Raw genomic sequence first — 18,058 nt, 5'->3', positions numbered from 1 at the left:
ATCATATCAAATGTTATTAAAAGTTTGATGGTTTTGGTAGCGTGTGAGGTGCTTGGTTCTAGGAAGATACAGATCAATCCGATGGCTCACATGTCAGATAAAGTCAGTTTGTTCATTTATATCTTTCAATAGTTGACTTATTAGACAAGGAGACTTTTCTTTTAAGAAAACTTTTTTGCTTTTATATTACATTAAAACAAAATACAGTTGTATTTTTTTTAAAAATCTATTATTATTTTGAATTTTTAATGTCTTTATTTTTACATTAGTTTATTAGTGGTAAAAAATAATTTTAATTAATTGAATGATATTTTATAATTTTTAATAATTAAATAATGAAAAGATAAATTTATTAATAATTGAATCACTATTTTATAATTTAATAAAAAAGAATTGTATTCCGAATTGCAGATTACCCTAAAAATATCAGAAGTGATACAAATATCAAGGTGACGCGTGATTTGGATGAGTATTGGTATCATGAGTTGCGGATCACTTGTGATTAGTATTAGGGAGGGGAGAAAGCCTGCCTTCTGCTGTTTGTGGGAAAATGTTGTCTATTTTCCTTGGAAGTTGAATTCTTGTACGTAATTATTAATTAATAATAGTAGTAATGGTAAACTACGTGGAAGTTCATTTTAAAATAGGATTTATAGTTTAATTTTTTCAATTAAGATCATCATTTAATTGTTAAAAATTTTATTAATCAATTGAATTATGTAGCATATTACCCAAAATAGAGTGACCAGAACGAATTCTATTTTAAAATAAACTTAGAGGTGGATAAGTTTTGACCAAACTCTTGCACCCTGTCCTGTCTTTCCTAGGCTAAATCACACAAACCTATCATGTATTATTTGTTATTTAAGTTCCACACTTTTTTTAATATAGTATTTCCATTGTTGATATATCTTGGTACTCAAACATTATGATTGACTTGATTAAAATTAATTGCTAATATTATTAGGTTTGGATTTTTTTATGATTTTGTTAATAGAATGTATTTAGTGTTGTTTAATTTGTCAATACAATTATGTGATTTAATTTCAGTTTTAGGGTTGATTTGATGAGAGTTAATTGTTAATATTATTAGCTAATTATGAATTTTCATCATTTCAACTCTAAAACCCAAATTGGACACTAAAAAGTTAACAATGTTATTTTCAGAGTATCAAAATATATAACGTTTGTCAAATATAAATATCACATTGGATAAAAACTAATACAGAAACCGCATTAAAAAAAAAGTTTATATTAAGTTTAAACTTGTTATTTTTCCCTAATGTTGTCCAAACAATGAAAAGAGTTAATATAATTTTAGAGGGGTTATAAGCATTAAAATATAATTAACATTTAATTGAACTTGTCATCTCCTAAGACTGTACTAATTCGCGGATAGCCGTGTGGCCGTTGGATATATAACCATTTTATTTGATTGAAGATATATACACGTTTCTTATTGGTTACACATTGGATAAATTACATGACATGAGGTTAGAAAATAAATTATAACTAGCCATATTTGTTATTATTATATGATGACTATTTTATCAATATATTATTACAAAATTAATGTTTTGTAATTAACGTATACTACTTTACCCAACTTACTCGAATCAAATGAAATTAAAATATTATATCTTTCATTTTTGTTTTACCATTTATAATTAAAATTTATGATTATTATTATTTTTAAAATTTCTTTCTCTTTGATAATGTTTCATTTTTAAAATTCAAACGCATGAAATGTACATTATCACTCTAGTCAATATTTATTAAGGTAATAAAATTATTATGTAAAAAATAAAATAAAATATTCACAAATCACAAAATTCAAATTTGAAAAAAGACAAAAAGACCATGACACCATGTATTACTTACGAAGTCCGAAGAATTTGAATGTAAATTAAAATATATATATATGAAAACTACTGATTTTTTGTCACAAGACATAGGTTAAAGTAAATAAATATTAATCCTATACTAGCTAATCATATATATTCTAAAATAATGTACTGGGAATTTTTTAGTTATATTGAAATTGACATTTTAAATATGATTTTCTTGTCAAGTATGTGGAGGGGTTATTTTCAACATAAAACCTTGTCTTTCTGATTTTCTCATTTAACCATCATAATTTAAATATGATCTAATTTTAGAAATCTGTCAATGTTAGTCCTTATATTACTTAGGAAAAGTACCTTTAATTCCTAATATCATGCTTTTAACATCATTATTTTAATCTTTATAATTTTTTTAGAGAATTAATACAAATATTTTTATAATATAATAAAATATTAATAAAGTAAGTGTTTTCACCTACATTATTTAATAAAACTTATTACAAACAATAATGGTTGTATGAATTATTTAAGCAAACATTTAATACTAATTAAATAGTATTATATTTTTTACAATTGTTTTCTAACTTTTATTGTAATTAAAACTATAATCATAAATTTATCCGTGTATAATCATAATATTACAAATATACTATATTCTAAATAATTTATATAAATAGTAAGTTGGTTTGTATTTTATTTTATATTTTAGAATTTAAACTTAAATCAAATAAACTATCCGTTTATCGACGTGGTGTAGAATCAAACCTATCGTCACATCTCCCACGCGCTTGCATGTGTGAAACGTGTCAGCGCGTGTCAATAATGATACAGTATCCTCTTCATTCTCCAACAATAATCCAATAAACCGTATCCAACTTTCCCACTAATTTCTTAATTTCTTCACATTTTCCCAACTCCTCTTTCCATATATAATCACCCACTGTAACCTCTCCCCATTTAATTTTTCTTTTTTCTTTCTTCTGTAATTTTCTCTTTATCCAAACAAAGAAAAAACCCGGAGAAGCGAACCTACCGGAAACCTGAAACGATGGCGTTTCGTTTGAGCAACAACCTAGTCGGAATCCTCAACCTGATTACCTTCCTCCTCTCGATCCCCATCCTTGGCGCCGGTATCTGGCTGAGGCGAGAAGGCGTAACAGAATGCGAACAGTTCTTGGACACGCCCGTTATCATAATCGGAGTCTTCCTCATGTTGGTCTCACTCGCGGGACTAATTGGCGCGTGCTGTCGTGTGACTTGGCTACTCTGGCTCTACCTGGTCGTCATGTTCCTCCTCATCGTCCTCGGCATAGTCTTCACCATCTTCGCTTTCGTAGTGACGAACAAAGGTGCGGGACAAGTATTATCCGGGAAAGGTTATAAAGAATACCGACTTGGAGATTACTCAAACTGGTTGCAGAAAAGAGTTACTGATAACAAGAATTGGAATAAGATTAAAAGCTGTTTGGCTGATAGTAAAGTTTGTACCGATTTCCATGATAAATATCTCAATGCTTCTCTCCCAGAGTTTTACCAGGCTCACTTATCTGCCGTTCAGGTATCTAAATTTCTGAGATCTGGTTTCTTTTTATATGAACTCTACTTAATTATATAAAGAGTTATGATAAAGGGATCTAACATGAATACTCTTTCTTAAACTTTATTCTTTTATAAACTTTTTGGGGTAATCTTTTAACTTTATGTTGAAAAGGTTCTCAACTTTTTTCACAATTTTGATGAATATGATTCTATTTTCATGATCTGTTTTTAAACTGTAAATTGCAGTCGGGTTGCTGTAAACCATCAAACGATTGCCAGTTCAATTACGTTGGGCCAACTAACTGGACAAGGGGGAGTGGCGTGTCGAACAATCCTGATTGTAACCTGTGGGATAATGACCCAAAGACTCTATGCTTTAACTGCGAGGCGTGTAAAGCTGGGTTTATAGACAACCTCAAGAGTTCATGGAAGAAAGTGGCGGTTGTCAACATTGTATTCCTCATCTTCCTCATTGTTGTCTACTCTGTTGGCTGTTGTGCTTTCAGAAACAGTAGGAGAGACAATGATTATCATCAAGGCTGGAAGCCTTGAGAGCTTGTTTTTTCTGATTAAGAAGGGTTTAGTTTGTTCGGATCTGCTATTATTTAGTTTCTATGTTTGCGTTTTAGACCTTTATTTTTATTGTATAGATTTTTATTTCCTTGTCTAGTTAGTAGAACAATTAAGATATCATCTAATGCTCATGTATAAAAGATATTTTCTATGTTACTTGCTCTGCATCATTTGTGAGTAATGTTGAAATTCTGGGTGTTGCATTGAGTTGAATGTTGACAAAAAATGGTTGTTGGGCAATGAAAGCTTAGGTGTGTGGGCCACCTAAATAAGAGCCCTAAATATTGTGGGTTCAAGAGTTGCATTATCCTAGGCATTGAAAACAAGATGGAGTCTTGTCAGGTTGGGTTTTGCAAGTGGCGGGTACCACTTAATGAGCTGGTCCCTTTGTGTTCGAAACAGATATGATGCAAAGGACGAAACACATATGTTGAAGTGGAGATGAAAGATTCAAAATGTAAACGAGTGGATGAATTGCTCCTGAGAATGATACTAATGAACAAAGTTAGTGGAATGGAGCAGTGTTTTACTGGGTTGTAGAATCAGACTTTAGATAAATATGGAACACACACTTGAAAAGTCTTTTTCACATGATTTGCAAGTCTTAACCTAAAGTTTATTTTGATGTTGCCAGCGGCCAATGTAAAATTGACACATCTTTGGTGGAGATTATCATGCTAAAATTTTCGAAGCCGCTAGTTCTGTATTTGTCGGAGGTTATTTTTCCATTTGACAATTCTCCAATTTACTCGCTTTTTATGCACAAATTTGCAATATCATTTTCTCAACAATTGTAGATCCACTCCTCTTTCTCTGCTTCACTTCAAATGGAAGTTGCACGTTTTGTTTCAAACCATCCATCCTGAAAGCAGGTGATGTTAGCTATTTGTTTCACATTTGCAGACACGGTTTAAATAAAACGAAAACATCTTCTGAAAATTCATTCGTAGAGCAGCACATAACATAATCTCAGTTCTTATTGTGAACCCACCCACCCAGAGTGATCCAACACCATTCCAGCCAAACTATTATGGGCCGAAGCAAATCCCACATTTCTTCCGTTGGGCACTCATTATTATTCAATAAATTATAAAATTATATTTGATGCTTAATGAATCAGAGGAATACACATCTTCCACAACAACTTTGATTTGCTTTTAGTAAAACTGAATGATGTATTATCACCTCATTCACTAAGATTGTGGAGATTTGTGACGGTTCATCCAATGGATGGAGAGCCGTAGGAGTATTCAGGTGATTGAAATGTAGGAGTGGCCGAAAAGTTGACCATTTTTCGGGTGTCAATAAGCCCTTTAAGGGGTTGTTTCAGATAGTTCCCAAAACATTATGTGTTGTCCAGAGAATGGAAATGGGTGACGTTTAAAAGGCAAATATCCCACAAGTCGAGTGTGCGGTCCCATTTGCTGGGGTTGCAAGATCTTGTGTTCGCAGATGTCCTAATTCTTGAAGTGCCTTTGATTTGTGGAGTCGTAAATTCACAAAAAGAGTTCGCGAGATATAAGTATAATCATACTCTGCATTAAATATTAAAATAAACAATATTGACCAGCTACATGTGGAAACTCATTGACCACACAAAAATAATTTGATTACAGACGAAACATTACAATAACAGATTCATGAATAAAATCAAATCTAAGATGGTTCAAGTACTTTGTATTTAGTTGATACTCCAAATTAGTTGGTAAAGCTTATTGATCCAATATCTGTCTGTTTGTGTATATATATCCCAGTTTGCATTGAACATTGTGGACCCAAATCTATGGGAGAAAAACAAGATCGTAGCTGAGCTATGTTTATAATATTTATGCATTATTTTCATTGGTACGAGTAGATTTATCAGATAAAAGGGGTTCTTCCAAGTCAAGCTTATAATTGGTCTGCAATGACTGTATCTGTTTCTTTATTCATCACTTGGCAGTCTTTGGCTTTTCCCCATAGAACAGCGTATAACCCACCAACTGCACCTATTAGGCTGAAAACGAACACAAACCAAAAAAAGTGAACTTAAATATAACAACAATATATATATACATGTGTGATTATGTTGTTAAACGTTATTTACCTGCCCACATAAATTTCCTCATGCAAGAGCAAAGCAGCCAATATGGTCGCAATGACTGTACACAAAGGATTAAACATGGCGGAGAAGAGGGGTCCCTTTTGCGCTATACACCAGGCTTGAACGAAGAACGACACCCCGGATCCGAATATTCCCTATACAGATCATGTTTGTGGTTAGTTAGGACATGATTTGCATTGTATCAAAGTAAGTGACCTGAAAGTTTTTTTAACGTACTATAAAGAGACAAGAAATGATCTCAAAACTGGAATGAATGGTCCATGCTGCCAGTTTTGGTTCAAAAAACAGTGCAACTACTGCTGACTGCAATGTTCCAAAGAAACACATCCAGGCCGATAAGGAAACGTGGTCAGGGTAGCTGGCTGAAGCTGGAACCTGTTGGAAAATCTTATTAGTGATTGAAATATTAGACAAGTGAAGACAAGGTAATGATCCGAATACCTGTAAAATCAGCCAAATGGACCACAAACTAGCGCTTCCAAATAGAAACAGACAACCCTGCAACCAGTGCTCACCTTCCGGTCCAATTGTTGATTCTGTTACTGGTAAAGCTTGTGCATTCAATAGCTTTGGGCCCCTCAGCAATGCCATGAAAATGGCTCCGGCGACACAGATCACCGTCCCGGCTATTTTAGCAATACTTCTCAAGCTTCTAATATCTACCTTTTCTAATCTATACAAATTACACAATGAATAAATAGTCTCCCTATGTACAAATATACTGTTTCCAGCAATGAATCACGTACCCGACAACGGATGCCATAACAAAAGTGATGGCGGGGACTAGATTTGCCACTGCAGTTGCTGTTGATGAAGTGGCCAAATATAGGCCCTCATAGTAGATATTCTGATTGATTGTAATCCTGTTCCGGGTCAATTCAAATCATCACATGCATCTAAGATTGGAAAACAATATTCAATATTGGCTTAAAAAGATACCCAATAAGCGTGGCTAAAAATATCAAAGAAAAGCTCCTTAGTCCCAATGAAGGTCCACCTGAATTTCTCCTGTAGACAAAGGTGAACTAATATGAATTAATACGCGCATGATGTTTTGAGAGAGAAAGTGGTGGATAAAGGGAGTCACCTGGAGAGATAAGCAACTGGTGCCACAGCTAAAGTTGCGACGGCTTGCCTGTAAACGACAAGAACTGGAGGACTCATGCCTTGCAACATGGCTGCTCTGGTGACGAGTGCAACGCCTGCATAACCTGATTGTAATACCACCATGGCTATTGGATACTTGTAATCTTCCCACCCACCCATCCCTCTGTTTTTGTATGCCAGCACCAACACTGCTAAGAGGATAGGTGAGCGAGGGAGAGAAGCGACCGACCCAGGTGCTGGAAAGAGTTGTGATTAGAATAGGTATAAAAGGGCACCCAGATAAGATTCAAGTTGAAAATTATATATGAAAAATATATAACATATATGGTAGTATGACATACAGACCTTTCAATACTTATCAGCTTAAGAGGTATTTTAAATTTTAAAAATAGATGAAGTATTTTTTTAGGGGTTTTTTTTTAAAAAAAAATCTCTCATATTTGTTTTTGGTGTTTAATTATGTTTAAACATTGTAATTATACTTAAAAAATTATAAAATAATCCAGCTAACTTTTTATTGTACAAATTAACTAGTGATTACTACAGTTTATTCATGAATCTGCTCATTATATATAAAAAGATACACTAACAATAATGATGAACAACTATATAATTAATTATCTTAAATAAATGATTCAAATATCAATCTAATCGAATCAATAGGTTTTCCCATATAAAAGGAAAAATAATCCAAAAAAGTTACGTATATAATTACCCCATCGAAACTTCCTTTCTTTTGTTTCTTGGAGAGGGAAATTAACAGGATGTAGCTTAGTGTAGCAGTCGAGGTAATTAAGCCCCTATCCTGTGGGAGCAACAATTTCCATCTTCTCCTTGGCCGGGTGGAGTCGGATGGAAGCACAATTTTAAGAAAAAATTCAAGTTAAAAGTCTGTTTTCGGCTATTCAAAAATAATAATATATCAAAAATTATTTTTAATTGATATTTTACGTACTTTTATAATTAAGCTTAAATTATTCAAATTGAATTCAAGTTGATATGCAACTTGTATGTTATATCATAAGACAGACAAACATGAATGGGCAAAACATAGGCAAACCTTCGGATCCTCGTTTCATTGACTATGTGAATCCATCACGTTGATTCGCTGACTCATTTCTCTTATAATAAGTATTTTATTATTCACGCCTACTAAGTATTATTAGTTATGGATCAATGCATGTGTACAAGTTGTAATTTCAAAGTGTTGCTTTATTATTTTATTTTTTCAGTATTGTAATAATTTGATTAGATAAAAACAAAACAAAGATGCTGGATATAGATCAAAACCTGCAGGGAGATGTGGACAAAGCTGAGCTGACAAAGACGAAACGTGGCTTTGCATGTGGCCTTCGTTGGCTGTGAGAGCGGATGTCATCGGCAAATGCTTGTCACCGCCTATCATCGTCATCTTGTTCAGAGGCAGACCCTAATGTACGCCAAAGGAACCTTTTTCATATATTATGTGATATGATCAATAGCTACGTCTTGTGCAATCATAGAAAGGGAAAGAAAAACTCCACACGAAATAATACTATCTTAGATTTGTTATTTTATGACTATGTTTTCCCTCTTTGTTTTATTCTCAATCATTTTGAAATGAGGTCAATTTGCATGATTCCATCATTGCTGACCATCAACCTCAACACTACAAAATCGAATCTCTTTATTAGAGGGAAACTGTTGTTTTCTTTATTTGTGGGACATCCAATTTTATACAACTGAATCTAACAAACGTCGATATATTATGCACCACAATTAAAATATTTTCTTTTGACTTCGTTAATACTGATCTTTTTAGAAGTCTTGTTCAATTAGGTCCAAGGTAACTAAGTAGGACTGTAGGAGGTCAAATCCTATCGCAAAGCCCAATATTATAGGGCTCATTTATGGACCGAAGACTCTAGGTGAAATTGATTACTTAGTAGAGGTGCTCATGGGCCGGGCGGCCCGGCCCGACAGCCTGCCCAAAATATGGGAAGGTTTGGGTAAAAATATAGGCCCAAAATATGGGCTTGGGCAAAAAAATGAGGCCCGTTTAGAAAACGTGCCGGGCCTTGGGCACCACTTTTTGGCTCGGGCCTGCCCCAGCTCGGCCCGATATAATAAATATATTTATTTTTAAAAATACTTTTTTTTATTATTTTTTAATTTTAAAATTTTTTAAAATATTTTTAAAATACTTTTTTTAATTTATAAAATAATTTTTGGTATTTATTAAAAAATGGGTCGGGCCGGGCCCGGGCTTATGATTTTTTTTCCAGGCCGGGCCTGGGCAAAATTTCAGGCCCATATTTCAAGCTGGGCCGAGCCCGGGCCGAAAATTTTTTATGGACCCGGCCCAAACCCGACCCGGCCCGGCCCATGAGCACCTCTATTACTTAGTTCAATTATCAGTTTTTTATTCTCGGAATTGAATTGCTTATTTTTAAGTTATTTAAAATATATAATTTATATAATTATATAAATTCACTCCAATAATTTAAAGTTGGTTAATAAAAAAATACGGATTGAATTAAAGTTGATTTAGTTTGATCAATTTTCTCAATTAAAATCAATGGAGCCGAATTTTTCAGTTAAAAGGAAATCAATTGAACAGGTTTAACTTTTTATTCTCCTGTTCTATAATTTTTCTTTCTATTATTTATATTTGACATCTATATTTAAAAAATCAATATAATAAAACTTTTTTTTTATTCCAGTAACCATGACAAAATCTACTTGGAGTAGGAAGTTTCTGTTTTTTCTTCCCTCTTCAACAAATACAATTAGAAATCCCATGTGACTAACGAACCTTCACAAATTAACATTTTCTTTTCCCTCAACAACTTTGATTGTACAATCGGATCATCAAATATTATAGATAAAAAAAAAAAAAAAGATCGAAATCAAGGTATCTACTTGTAGCAATAATTATCAATTTATTATAAGTGCTTTTCGAAAAGATAAATAATTGATCATAAAATTTGTTTTATTTTCAAGGATGGAGACTGAATCCCGACCTCATAATTAAGCAATGAAATGAGTATCACCACACCAATAAAATATAAAATTAACTTATCACAATAACGATTTAGAAATACAAGCAATCAATACATTAAATCTAAATCTAAATACGTATTTAAAAAGTCCAAAATTCAAAGCGCATAACCAAATGATGATCCTGGTTATGATTAAGCAGTGGTTTGTTGTTGTTATTGGTGTCGCACAATCAACACAGAATGTTTGCCACCAAAATCTGGAGATGAGAGTAATTCCCCAATGATACCAATATCTTGAAATTCACTCCATTCATGGAGACCCACAGTCTGTGGATCTTCACGCTTGTATCGTCTTCCAACAATGAATAGCTTGTAATCATCCACAATGGATCGAAGATACGTTAATGTTTCTGGTCCATCCTTCACCTCCTTCTCAATGTATGTTGTGCTTGTATTCTCCTTAACATTTCTCAACAGTTGCTTATCCATCATTCTGTCACCATCATCATCTTGGAACCCGTCTACAGCTTTAAATTGAATCACCGTTAGTTTAACGCTTTTATCTCGGGACATGCGTTTGGCTAAAGCTAAAGCCTCCCAATCATCTTTCCCCCCCATGAATATCATAGCAATGGTGTAGGTTGAAGAGTTAGCTAATGGGTATTGGTCATGCATATGATCTCTCGAGTTGATGCATTTTACATGGCGTTGACCTTCAACAAGGATCCCTACGGAACAAGGCGGTTTTTGGAGGATATTGAAGTTTAGTCTCCTAACTGTTTGATCTTCCGATTCAATGCTGCCGTCGACATGTCGCCGGCGGTGAAATGGAAGTATTAAGAAAGATGTGAATTGATCCATGACGAGGTTACATATATCTTCGTGCATCAAATTCGGTGGAGAAACCGCAGTGAATGATTTCACTGATACGGCTCCCCAATTGTCTCGCTCCAACCGATTAAACGCGAGGACCACGTTCTCGGAGTATGAGTTGTTTGACGGGGATTTACTCTGTTTTTCATGAGCAATGAAAAGTGGAGTGGCTCGTCCGCTGAGTTTAATAAGGTGAAGAACAGAAAGCGCGATGGGACTTTGTCTGGTCGGACACGAAGCGTTGAGGATGTCGATGATGGAATTAACGTTAGCCGGCACGTGAATACAACCGATTATTCGAAGCTCGTCATTGAGCTTACAGTCCATGATACTCTTTTTCAAGTAACGTACATGCTTGCTGGATGGATCGTAGAGGGTTTTCACAAATATTGGAACAATGCTTGCTATCAAAATGACAATAATTGTCACGAAAGCGAACATATCCTGAGATATAACCTGCATGCATGAATATGGTTATGAATTTTACGTAGAGATAGTAAAAAAGCAAACAAGGCATAATTAATATATACATACGTACCAGGGTATCATTCATGAAGCTATAGGAAGCCATCTCAACTATACCTTTGTTTAACATTATAAAAGCAAATGCCAAAGAATCTCTAATGGGGATGTTCCACAAGAAAGGAAGAAGGAAAGAGACACCGAATTTGACAAAATTGGTGACGACAGCTGATATGACTTGGTCTTTAGCAAAGGAACCATAGTTTTTGAGATAAGAAAAATCAATCCGCATGCCACATGTTGTAACAAACAAAGGCATAAACAAACCCTCAACAATAGGTTCAAGTTTCTCGACCAAAGCAGATCCCAACGGTGGTCCATCCGGGACAGCCAATCCGACAAGAAATGGGGCAAAGACAATGTACACTTTTAATAGTTCGGCAAGCTTATGTGAAACCAAGAAAGCCCCAATCACAATATAAAGGTAAGAATTCTTGATTTGTCCACCCTCGGGGGTTTTTCTCACCATCCATTTCATTACGGGTCGAAACCAAAACACCACGATAACAAAATAGACAGTAAAGAATCCAAAATTGCTCACCACCACTTTCCAACCATTTTCCAACCCATCAACCACCCATTGACAAATGGTTAAAAGAAATAATGCCACGATTTCACCAATAAGCGCCGCCGATAAACCTAGCCTACCGAGTTCCGAGTTAAGAAGTTTCAACTCACTGAGAAGACAATGTATGACCGGGAATGAAGTCGCCGAGTACGTTACCGCAAGAAAAACACGTTTGTTTGTGAAGAATTGACTTTCTTGGTTAAGTGACTTGGCTGTTATCAAACAAGCCATTAGTGGCACCACCACTGTTAAAACCCCAATACATATCACCTTCTTACCAGATCTGAATGTCATGCCAACATCCATTTTCACCCCACTCAGAAACAAAAAGAACATATACCCGATGGCCCCCACCGTACCTAGAACTGCCACACTTTGGTCCGACGACGTAATCAACGACCTTTTGCCCCTGAAAACCATAGGACCCAATATCATCCCTGCAAGAATCTGGGATATGAACATTGGCAGCCTAAGGTGTTTAAGCACACTATGAATGGCTTGAGTGAGTACAAAAGTGACAACCATCTGGATCTGAAGCCTAGGACCAGAATATTCCATTAGCATCCTAAGTTTTCCTTTGTTTTGTCCTTTGGCCGACCACAATGCCATCAAACCTGGAGAACTGACTTTAGGAGGAAATTTAAGACATACTTGTGCTCTGATTTTGTGCTGTTTCGGTCGTGTAAGAGCCTGAATTACTAATGCCATCCTTGATTTTGTTTTCTGTGTTTAAATGAGTTTCTTCTTTTTTTTTTCTTTATTTTTTCCTTACTTTTGTTATTACTGGTTTAACAAGCTCTTGTTGTTTCTAACTTCCTTTTAAACTGAGGTTAATGTTATTACACGGTACCGTACATCTTTATTTGGTCCAACTAACTTTGCATTCTTTTAATCTAGACCATGTGAATGAAACTATACAGTTGTCAGTTAATCCAGACAATGGAGCAAGTAAATCTAACAATATTTAAAGTTATCCTACCCCAGTAACTAAACACTTAACAATTCAATTAATCTAGACAATGTAACAAGTAAATTTATCAACATTTAAAGTTATCTTATACTTTTTTTTATCCAGTGGTAAAAGCATTATGTTGTAGGCATAAGAATTCGGGTTCGATTTTAAGTAGACTTGATTATGGATCGAATCATTTGACCCGAAGACCTGCCCGAAAAGTTGGCTTGACTCAATTTGTCCAAAAAAAAAAGTTTGTTATTTTGTTATTGTTTTGTTGTCATTTCGTTATTATATTACTACTACTTTGTTGTTATTGTTTTATTATTAATTTTGCTATATTCTAGCATTTGCTTGTTAAATTGTAACTATATTAGATTTTTAGTGTTATTTAAGTATAAACATTTTTTTTAGTTTACTTTCAATTTGTGGGAAAACTTTTATTTTAATATTTTTAGTATATTTGATGTATTATGTTTCTTTAATTTATTTTTATATAAAATAATAACATAAAAAAATTCAATACAAGCAGGTTGGGCCGAGTAAGATTTTAGGACTATTTTTCGGGTTTGACCTGGGCCTAAATTTTTCCTCAACTTGACCCATGATCAGCTTTAATCCTAAGCATTTTCATTTCCCTTCATCACAATTAAAAGGTGTGTCCGACACATCTTCAATTTCATAATAGAGTAGCAGATCACATGGCTAAGATTGTTGAGTTTGTTGACATGGAAGATATTTTGATACTATTTTGTCTTAATTTTTTATTGTAATCGCTTTTGCTGTCTTGCAGAGTTTCATCTTGTCGGCCGGATAACCAAAGAACAAATTTAGCTAACAATTCGTTGTGATCCTATGCGATCCTTTGCATGGTTTTTGCTTTTATTGTTACTAATAAAATAAGGATTAATTTTTAGAATTACATTGAAATATAAGATGATAAATACAATATGAATTAACTAATCTAAAATCATTAAATTACACTATATGTAGGAAAAATAAAATAGATATAAAAATAATTAATATAACACTATTATTTAATATATGTCTAACTTTTCAACTATGACACTTAAAATTTGATATTTTTTAGCGGTAAATTATACTATTAATCATTTAATTATTAAAGTATTTTTGTTTTGATTATCATTTCAATATATATTTACAATTTTCAACTATTAATAGGAAGGCTTGGCTATTGTCTTTGTAAATATTAATGTAATTACATCATTATTTTTATTTATGATTCAACGAAAGATGAATGATGATGTTGTAGTGATAATGAAGATGTGGACATATTAATTAATTTGTTGGGGTTAAAGAAGTATGATAACAGAAGAGTTGGCTTCATTATTCCCAAACCCTTTTCTTTACTCGCACTAATAAAACATTAATAGCATCAGGGTTTTGGGTGTAGTTGACTGCGCTAACTTTGAATCTTTGTCTCTCTCGTCTGTGTTTGCCATTCACATGAGAGACGCAACCCTTCTGACAAATATTTTAAATGATCATTTAAGGACAAATTAAATAAAATAACAAAATTCAACTTATAAAATGCTTAAACTGACTCAAACGTCAATCCAATATTTAAACATTAACGGACTTTGCAGACTGTCATTGTCTAGTGTTGGGTTTGACTAGTATTACGTGTACGTGGGTACGTATCTATAACTAAAAATTAATATTAACTACACACCCATTTCCAGACCACGTATTCTTTTTATATTTTTCCAATATGAATTAAATTTTTATATTTTATTCTTTTTCCTAGTTTTATATATATCATATTATTAATGTGAACTCATTTAATTATAAAAAAATTTATCTTAATCACTCAAAATAAAAAATTTACAATTTAAGTATTCATATTATATAGTTAATTCATTTTGGTCATCCCATAAAAAATTCTAACGAAAATCTAACATGGGATATTTTTTACGCGTTGTCCAATCATTGGATGCTACATTATCTTTAGACGACAAAAATATAATTTGTCCAACACTAATTATTAACCAAAAAATATAAAAAGAAAATTTATTTAGTTAAAAGAAAAACAGAAATCTAAATGTCTCTTCTTCTTCAAATTTTAACTTTGTTTTAAAAACCTAAACCCTAGAGCAACTTTGTTTTAAATGTCTGTTTTTCCTCTGCCAATCACGCCTCTCTTTCTTCTCTCATATTTGTGTTTCTAAATCAACTAATCAAGATTGTATCAGGATGTAGCTTTTCTAGAGAGAGGATTCAATTTAAAAGCTGGTTAGATTCTTTTTTGCTTTTGTTGTTGCATGTTTTTTATAAACATAAGGTGATCTTAGCTTCGCGCCAAGATGCAGAACGAACAGAGCCAAAACATGAATCTTTACAAAGTTCAAATTTGAGGAAGAGGAGATTTTTAGATTTTTGGGTTTTTTTTCAACTATTTAATTATTTTAGTTAAGAATTAGTATTGGGTAAATTATATTTTAGTCTTTAAAGTAGTGCAATATTTATGTGGTAAATTGTGCAATGTGGCATCCAGTGATTGATTCACATGTTAGATTTTTGTTAAAATTTTTAACGTAAGTGACCAAATGAATGAGCTATATAACGGAGATGTCCAAATTGTAGATTTTTTTTTATTTTATAACTTTTGTTAAAAGAGATTAATTTGTACATTTTCGAAATTCACAAGGACTAAAAGAGTTTACACCAATTATTATTTGAGCTATTTGGAAAGTAAAATTTAACTCGAATCAAACTTAAAAGAATTAAGTTATTTATTTGAATTAATACAAACAATTAAATAACTCGAATTAATAAACCCAAAATTAAAAAAAAATCAATTTTTCTAATCGCTCGCCATCAACTAAAATTAAAATTACATGAGGTTGGATCTAGTAATAAAGAAAAGGTGAAAAACAGGAAAAAAAGGCGTTACGGTAGTGGGGGAAAGTTAGTAAAGATAATAACAAGCTAACATGTTTTCAGCCTTAAAATTAAATGTATTTACAAAACAATTCCATCCCAAAAAAGACCAGCTTTTTCAGTCTTCCTTCACCATTCCCCCTTCTAAATTCCTTTTTCCCCTTATATTTTTATCATTCCTTGTTTGATTCTTCTTCAACCTAAGTTGAATTCAACCATTAAAATATAAGAAAAAAACATTACAATGTCCGATTCGCCTCACCATAACCAACAACGTAAACCGACACTATCTTCTTCTTCTGTTTTCTTTAAATTATTTTCCGATCCCATCAAAATTTTCTTCCGAAACAAACACGTACTTATCCCAGTCCTCCTTTTCTTCACCCTTCCCCTTTCTTTCCTTGTTTTTTCCCTTTCTCTTACTTCCCGCCCTCTCAAACGCCACATCTTCCACCTCGAATCCGTCGCTTTCACTTCCTCCACGCGCGTCGAAGCGGATCACATCTTGAAAGAATCCCGATACGAATCGTTGTCTCTCTTCCGTCTTAAACTCCTTTATTTCTTGCCTTCTTCCATTCTCTCTCTTCTCTCCTTCGTAGCCACCGTCCACGTCACCTCCCATTCTCACCGTCCTTCCTTTCTCACCACCGCCGACGCTTTTAAGCGCTGTTGGAAGCGCGTCCTTGTCACCTCCGCCTGTTCCTACGCTCTACTCCTCCTTTATGTCCAACTGCCGCAGCTTTTCTACGCCGTGTTTCGGAACCATCCTCGGATAAACTTACCCATTTTGCTAATCGGATCTGGTTTCGAAGTTTACTTAATGGGGGTGTTGGGTTTGGGACTGGTGGTGTCGGCATTAGAGGAAAAATTCGGATGGGATGCCTTTCGGGTCGGGTCAGAGTTAATGGTGGGGAGGAGAGTTTGCTGGTGGTGGGTTACTTGCATGTTGGTGGCAATCTCGGGATGGATTGGAAACCGGTTTGAGAAGATAACGGACGGTGAAGATTCTGTAAAGTGGGTGGTGATGGGGTGGGAAACGGTGGGGTTGTGGTGGTTTTACGGCTTGTTGGTAATTTGGAGTTTGATGGTTACCACAGTTTTTTACTGTGACTGTAAAAGAAATCATGCCCCAAATGGTACGGATTTAACTGAAATTACAGCGTAAAAAATGATGATGGGAATTTCTGTTCAATTAGATTGTTTTGCTGCATACAATAATAGTATTTGTTTTTTTATGATTCAGCTTACAATTCCTTTGCTTTTTGAATATGAAAGTGAAAGTGAAATGTTGATTTCCGGTGGGAAATTTAAAGGAGGGTGTTGTTTGCTTACAATTTCTCATGTTTTGTTTCCAAAACTTCACATATTTACTTTCCAATTCTCTGAAAACATTTATCATCTATTCTTTTGGGGACTGTTTAAGTGAATATGGTTAACTCAAGGTAAAAAGGTTTGAGCCACTAAAGCCTTGAGCGGAAATAATAAGTACAGTTATTTATCCTATATGATAGGGACAAATAAGGATGGCAAAAAAAATAACATTATTTGCTTTAAAATAATATAATTTTATTCGTTTTAAAATAAAAATAATAATTAAATTAAATTTGAGTCGGATTGAGGTCGAGTCTCCTATTAAATTTTAGGTTTAGGAGGTTTTTTTTTCAAGAATCGGGTCAAAATTAATGTCATGTCTCCTATTAAATCTCAAGTTCGGGTGGATTCCTTTTCTTAAGAGTCAGGGCCAGAGCAGGGTGGATGGTCAAGTTTCGAGACAAGTTCGCGGTGGGTAAAAATCCACCTCATCTCATTGCCATCCATAGGTACATATATATGTTCAACCAATACAATGCACAATAGATAAAATGGTGGGACTGAAACTTAGGCTATCAAAATTTAAAATTTATAAATTATATTTATCAAATATTTTAATTTTCAGCCTTTATATTTTCTGTTTATCAACACGACAAACACCACGTATGAGTAGATTAAAAATATGGAATAAAAATTAATGTTTATACAAAAAGTGACAGGAACCAAATTCCGTTTGGGTGGGATAATATATAAAAAATGGAAGGGTACTTTGGATTTGGATCG

General features: G+C 33.7%; 4 protein-coding genes across 4 annotated transcripts; 2 read left to right on the top strand and 2 right to left on the bottom strand.

The window, feature by feature from the left end:
* The first annotated feature begins 2,578 nt into the window (after positions 1 to 2,578).
* On the top strand, positions 2,579 to 4,112 carry LOC107907466 (tetraspanin-8). The gene is made up of 2 exons (XM_016834864.2): positions 2,579 to 3,402; positions 3,630 to 4,112. Exons 1-2 carry the CDS (start codon positions 2,893 to 2,895, stop codon positions 3,933 to 3,935), a joined length of 816 nt encoding a protein of 271 aa, XP_016690353.1. The 5' UTR covers positions 2,579 to 2,892; the 3' UTR covers positions 3,936 to 4,112.
* Positions 4,113 to 5,475: 1,363 nt separating this feature from the next.
* LOC107903314 (WAT1-related protein At4g30420) lies at positions 5,476 to 7,431 on the bottom strand. Its single transcript, XM_016829331.2, has 7 exons — positions 7,148 to 7,431; positions 7,000 to 7,068; positions 6,807 to 6,923; positions 6,502 to 6,733; positions 6,277 to 6,435; positions 6,043 to 6,194; positions 5,476 to 5,952 (listed from the first exon to the last, which is right to left on the bottom strand). Exons 1-7 carry the CDS (start codon positions 7,324 to 7,326, stop codon positions 5,847 to 5,849), a joined length of 1,014 nt encoding a protein of 337 aa, XP_016684820.2. The 5' UTR covers positions 7,327 to 7,431; the 3' UTR covers positions 5,476 to 5,846.
* Positions 7,432 to 10,361: 2,930 nt separating this feature from the next.
* Positions 10,362 to 12,819, bottom strand: LOC107902875 (cation/H(+) antiporter 4). The gene is made up of 2 exons (XM_041094804.1): positions 11,560 to 12,819; positions 10,362 to 11,477 (listed from the first exon to the last, which is right to left on the bottom strand). The coding sequence occupies exons 1-2, from the start codon at positions 12,817 to 12,819 to the stop codon at positions 10,362 to 10,364; spliced, it is 2,376 nt and encodes a 791-aa protein (XP_040950738.1).
* Positions 12,820 to 16,208: 3,389 nt separating this feature from the next.
* Positions 16,209 to 17,129, top strand: LOC107902876 (uncharacterized). The gene has a single exon (XM_016828987.2). It carries the CDS (start codon positions 16,209 to 16,211, stop codon positions 17,127 to 17,129), a length of 921 nt encoding a protein of 306 aa, XP_016684476.2.
* The last annotated feature ends 929 nt before the right edge of the window (positions 17,130 to 18,058 follow it).

Source organism: Gossypium hirsutum, chromosome D05 (genome assembly GCF_007990345.1).
Source record: "Gossypium hirsutum isolate 1008001.06 chromosome D05, Gossypium_hirsutum_v2.1, whole genome shotgun sequence".
NCBI lineage: Eukaryota > Viridiplantae > Streptophyta > Magnoliopsida > Malvales > Malvaceae > Gossypium > Gossypium hirsutum.
Note: the sequence above shows the minus strand (reverse complement) of the source record. Positions and strands in the feature narration are given on the sequence as shown.

What these genes read in the sequence shown, in the direction of transcription:
- LOC107907466 (XM_016834864.2), top strand. Translation starts at nt 2,893, where the DNA reads ATGGCGTTTCGTTTGAGCAACAACCTAGTCGGAATCCTCAACCTGATT. An exon ending in CTCACTTATCTGCCGTTCAG is followed by an intron (nt 3,403 to 3,629) that starts GTATCTAAATTT and finishes TGTAAATTGCAG; the next exon opens with TCGGGTTGCTGTAAACCATC.
- LOC107903314 (XM_016829331.2), bottom strand. Translation starts at nt 7,326, where the DNA reads ATGGGTGGGTGGGAAGATTACAAGTATCCAATAGCCATGGTGGTATTA. An exon ending in CCATTTGGCTGATTTTACAG is followed by an intron (nt 6,436 to 6,501) that starts GTATTCGGATCA and finishes ATTTTCCAACAG; the next exon opens with GTTCCAGCTTCAGCCAGCTA. An exon ending in TCATTTCTTGTCTCTTTATA is followed by an intron (nt 6,195 to 6,276) that starts GTACGTTAAAAA and finishes TGATCTGTATAG; the next exon opens with GGAATATTCGGATCCGGGGT.
- LOC107902875 (XM_041094804.1), bottom strand. Translation starts at nt 12,819, where the DNA reads ATGGCATTAGTAATTCAGGCTCTTACACGACCGAAACAGCACAAAATC. An exon ending in GCTTCATGAATGATACCCTG is followed by an intron (nt 11,478 to 11,559) that starts GTACGTATGTAT and finishes TCATGCATGCAG; the next exon opens with GTTATATCTCAGGATATGTT.
- LOC107902876 (XM_016828987.2), top strand. Translation starts at nt 16,209, where the DNA reads ATGTCCGATTCGCCTCACCATAACCAACAACGTAAACCGACACTATCT.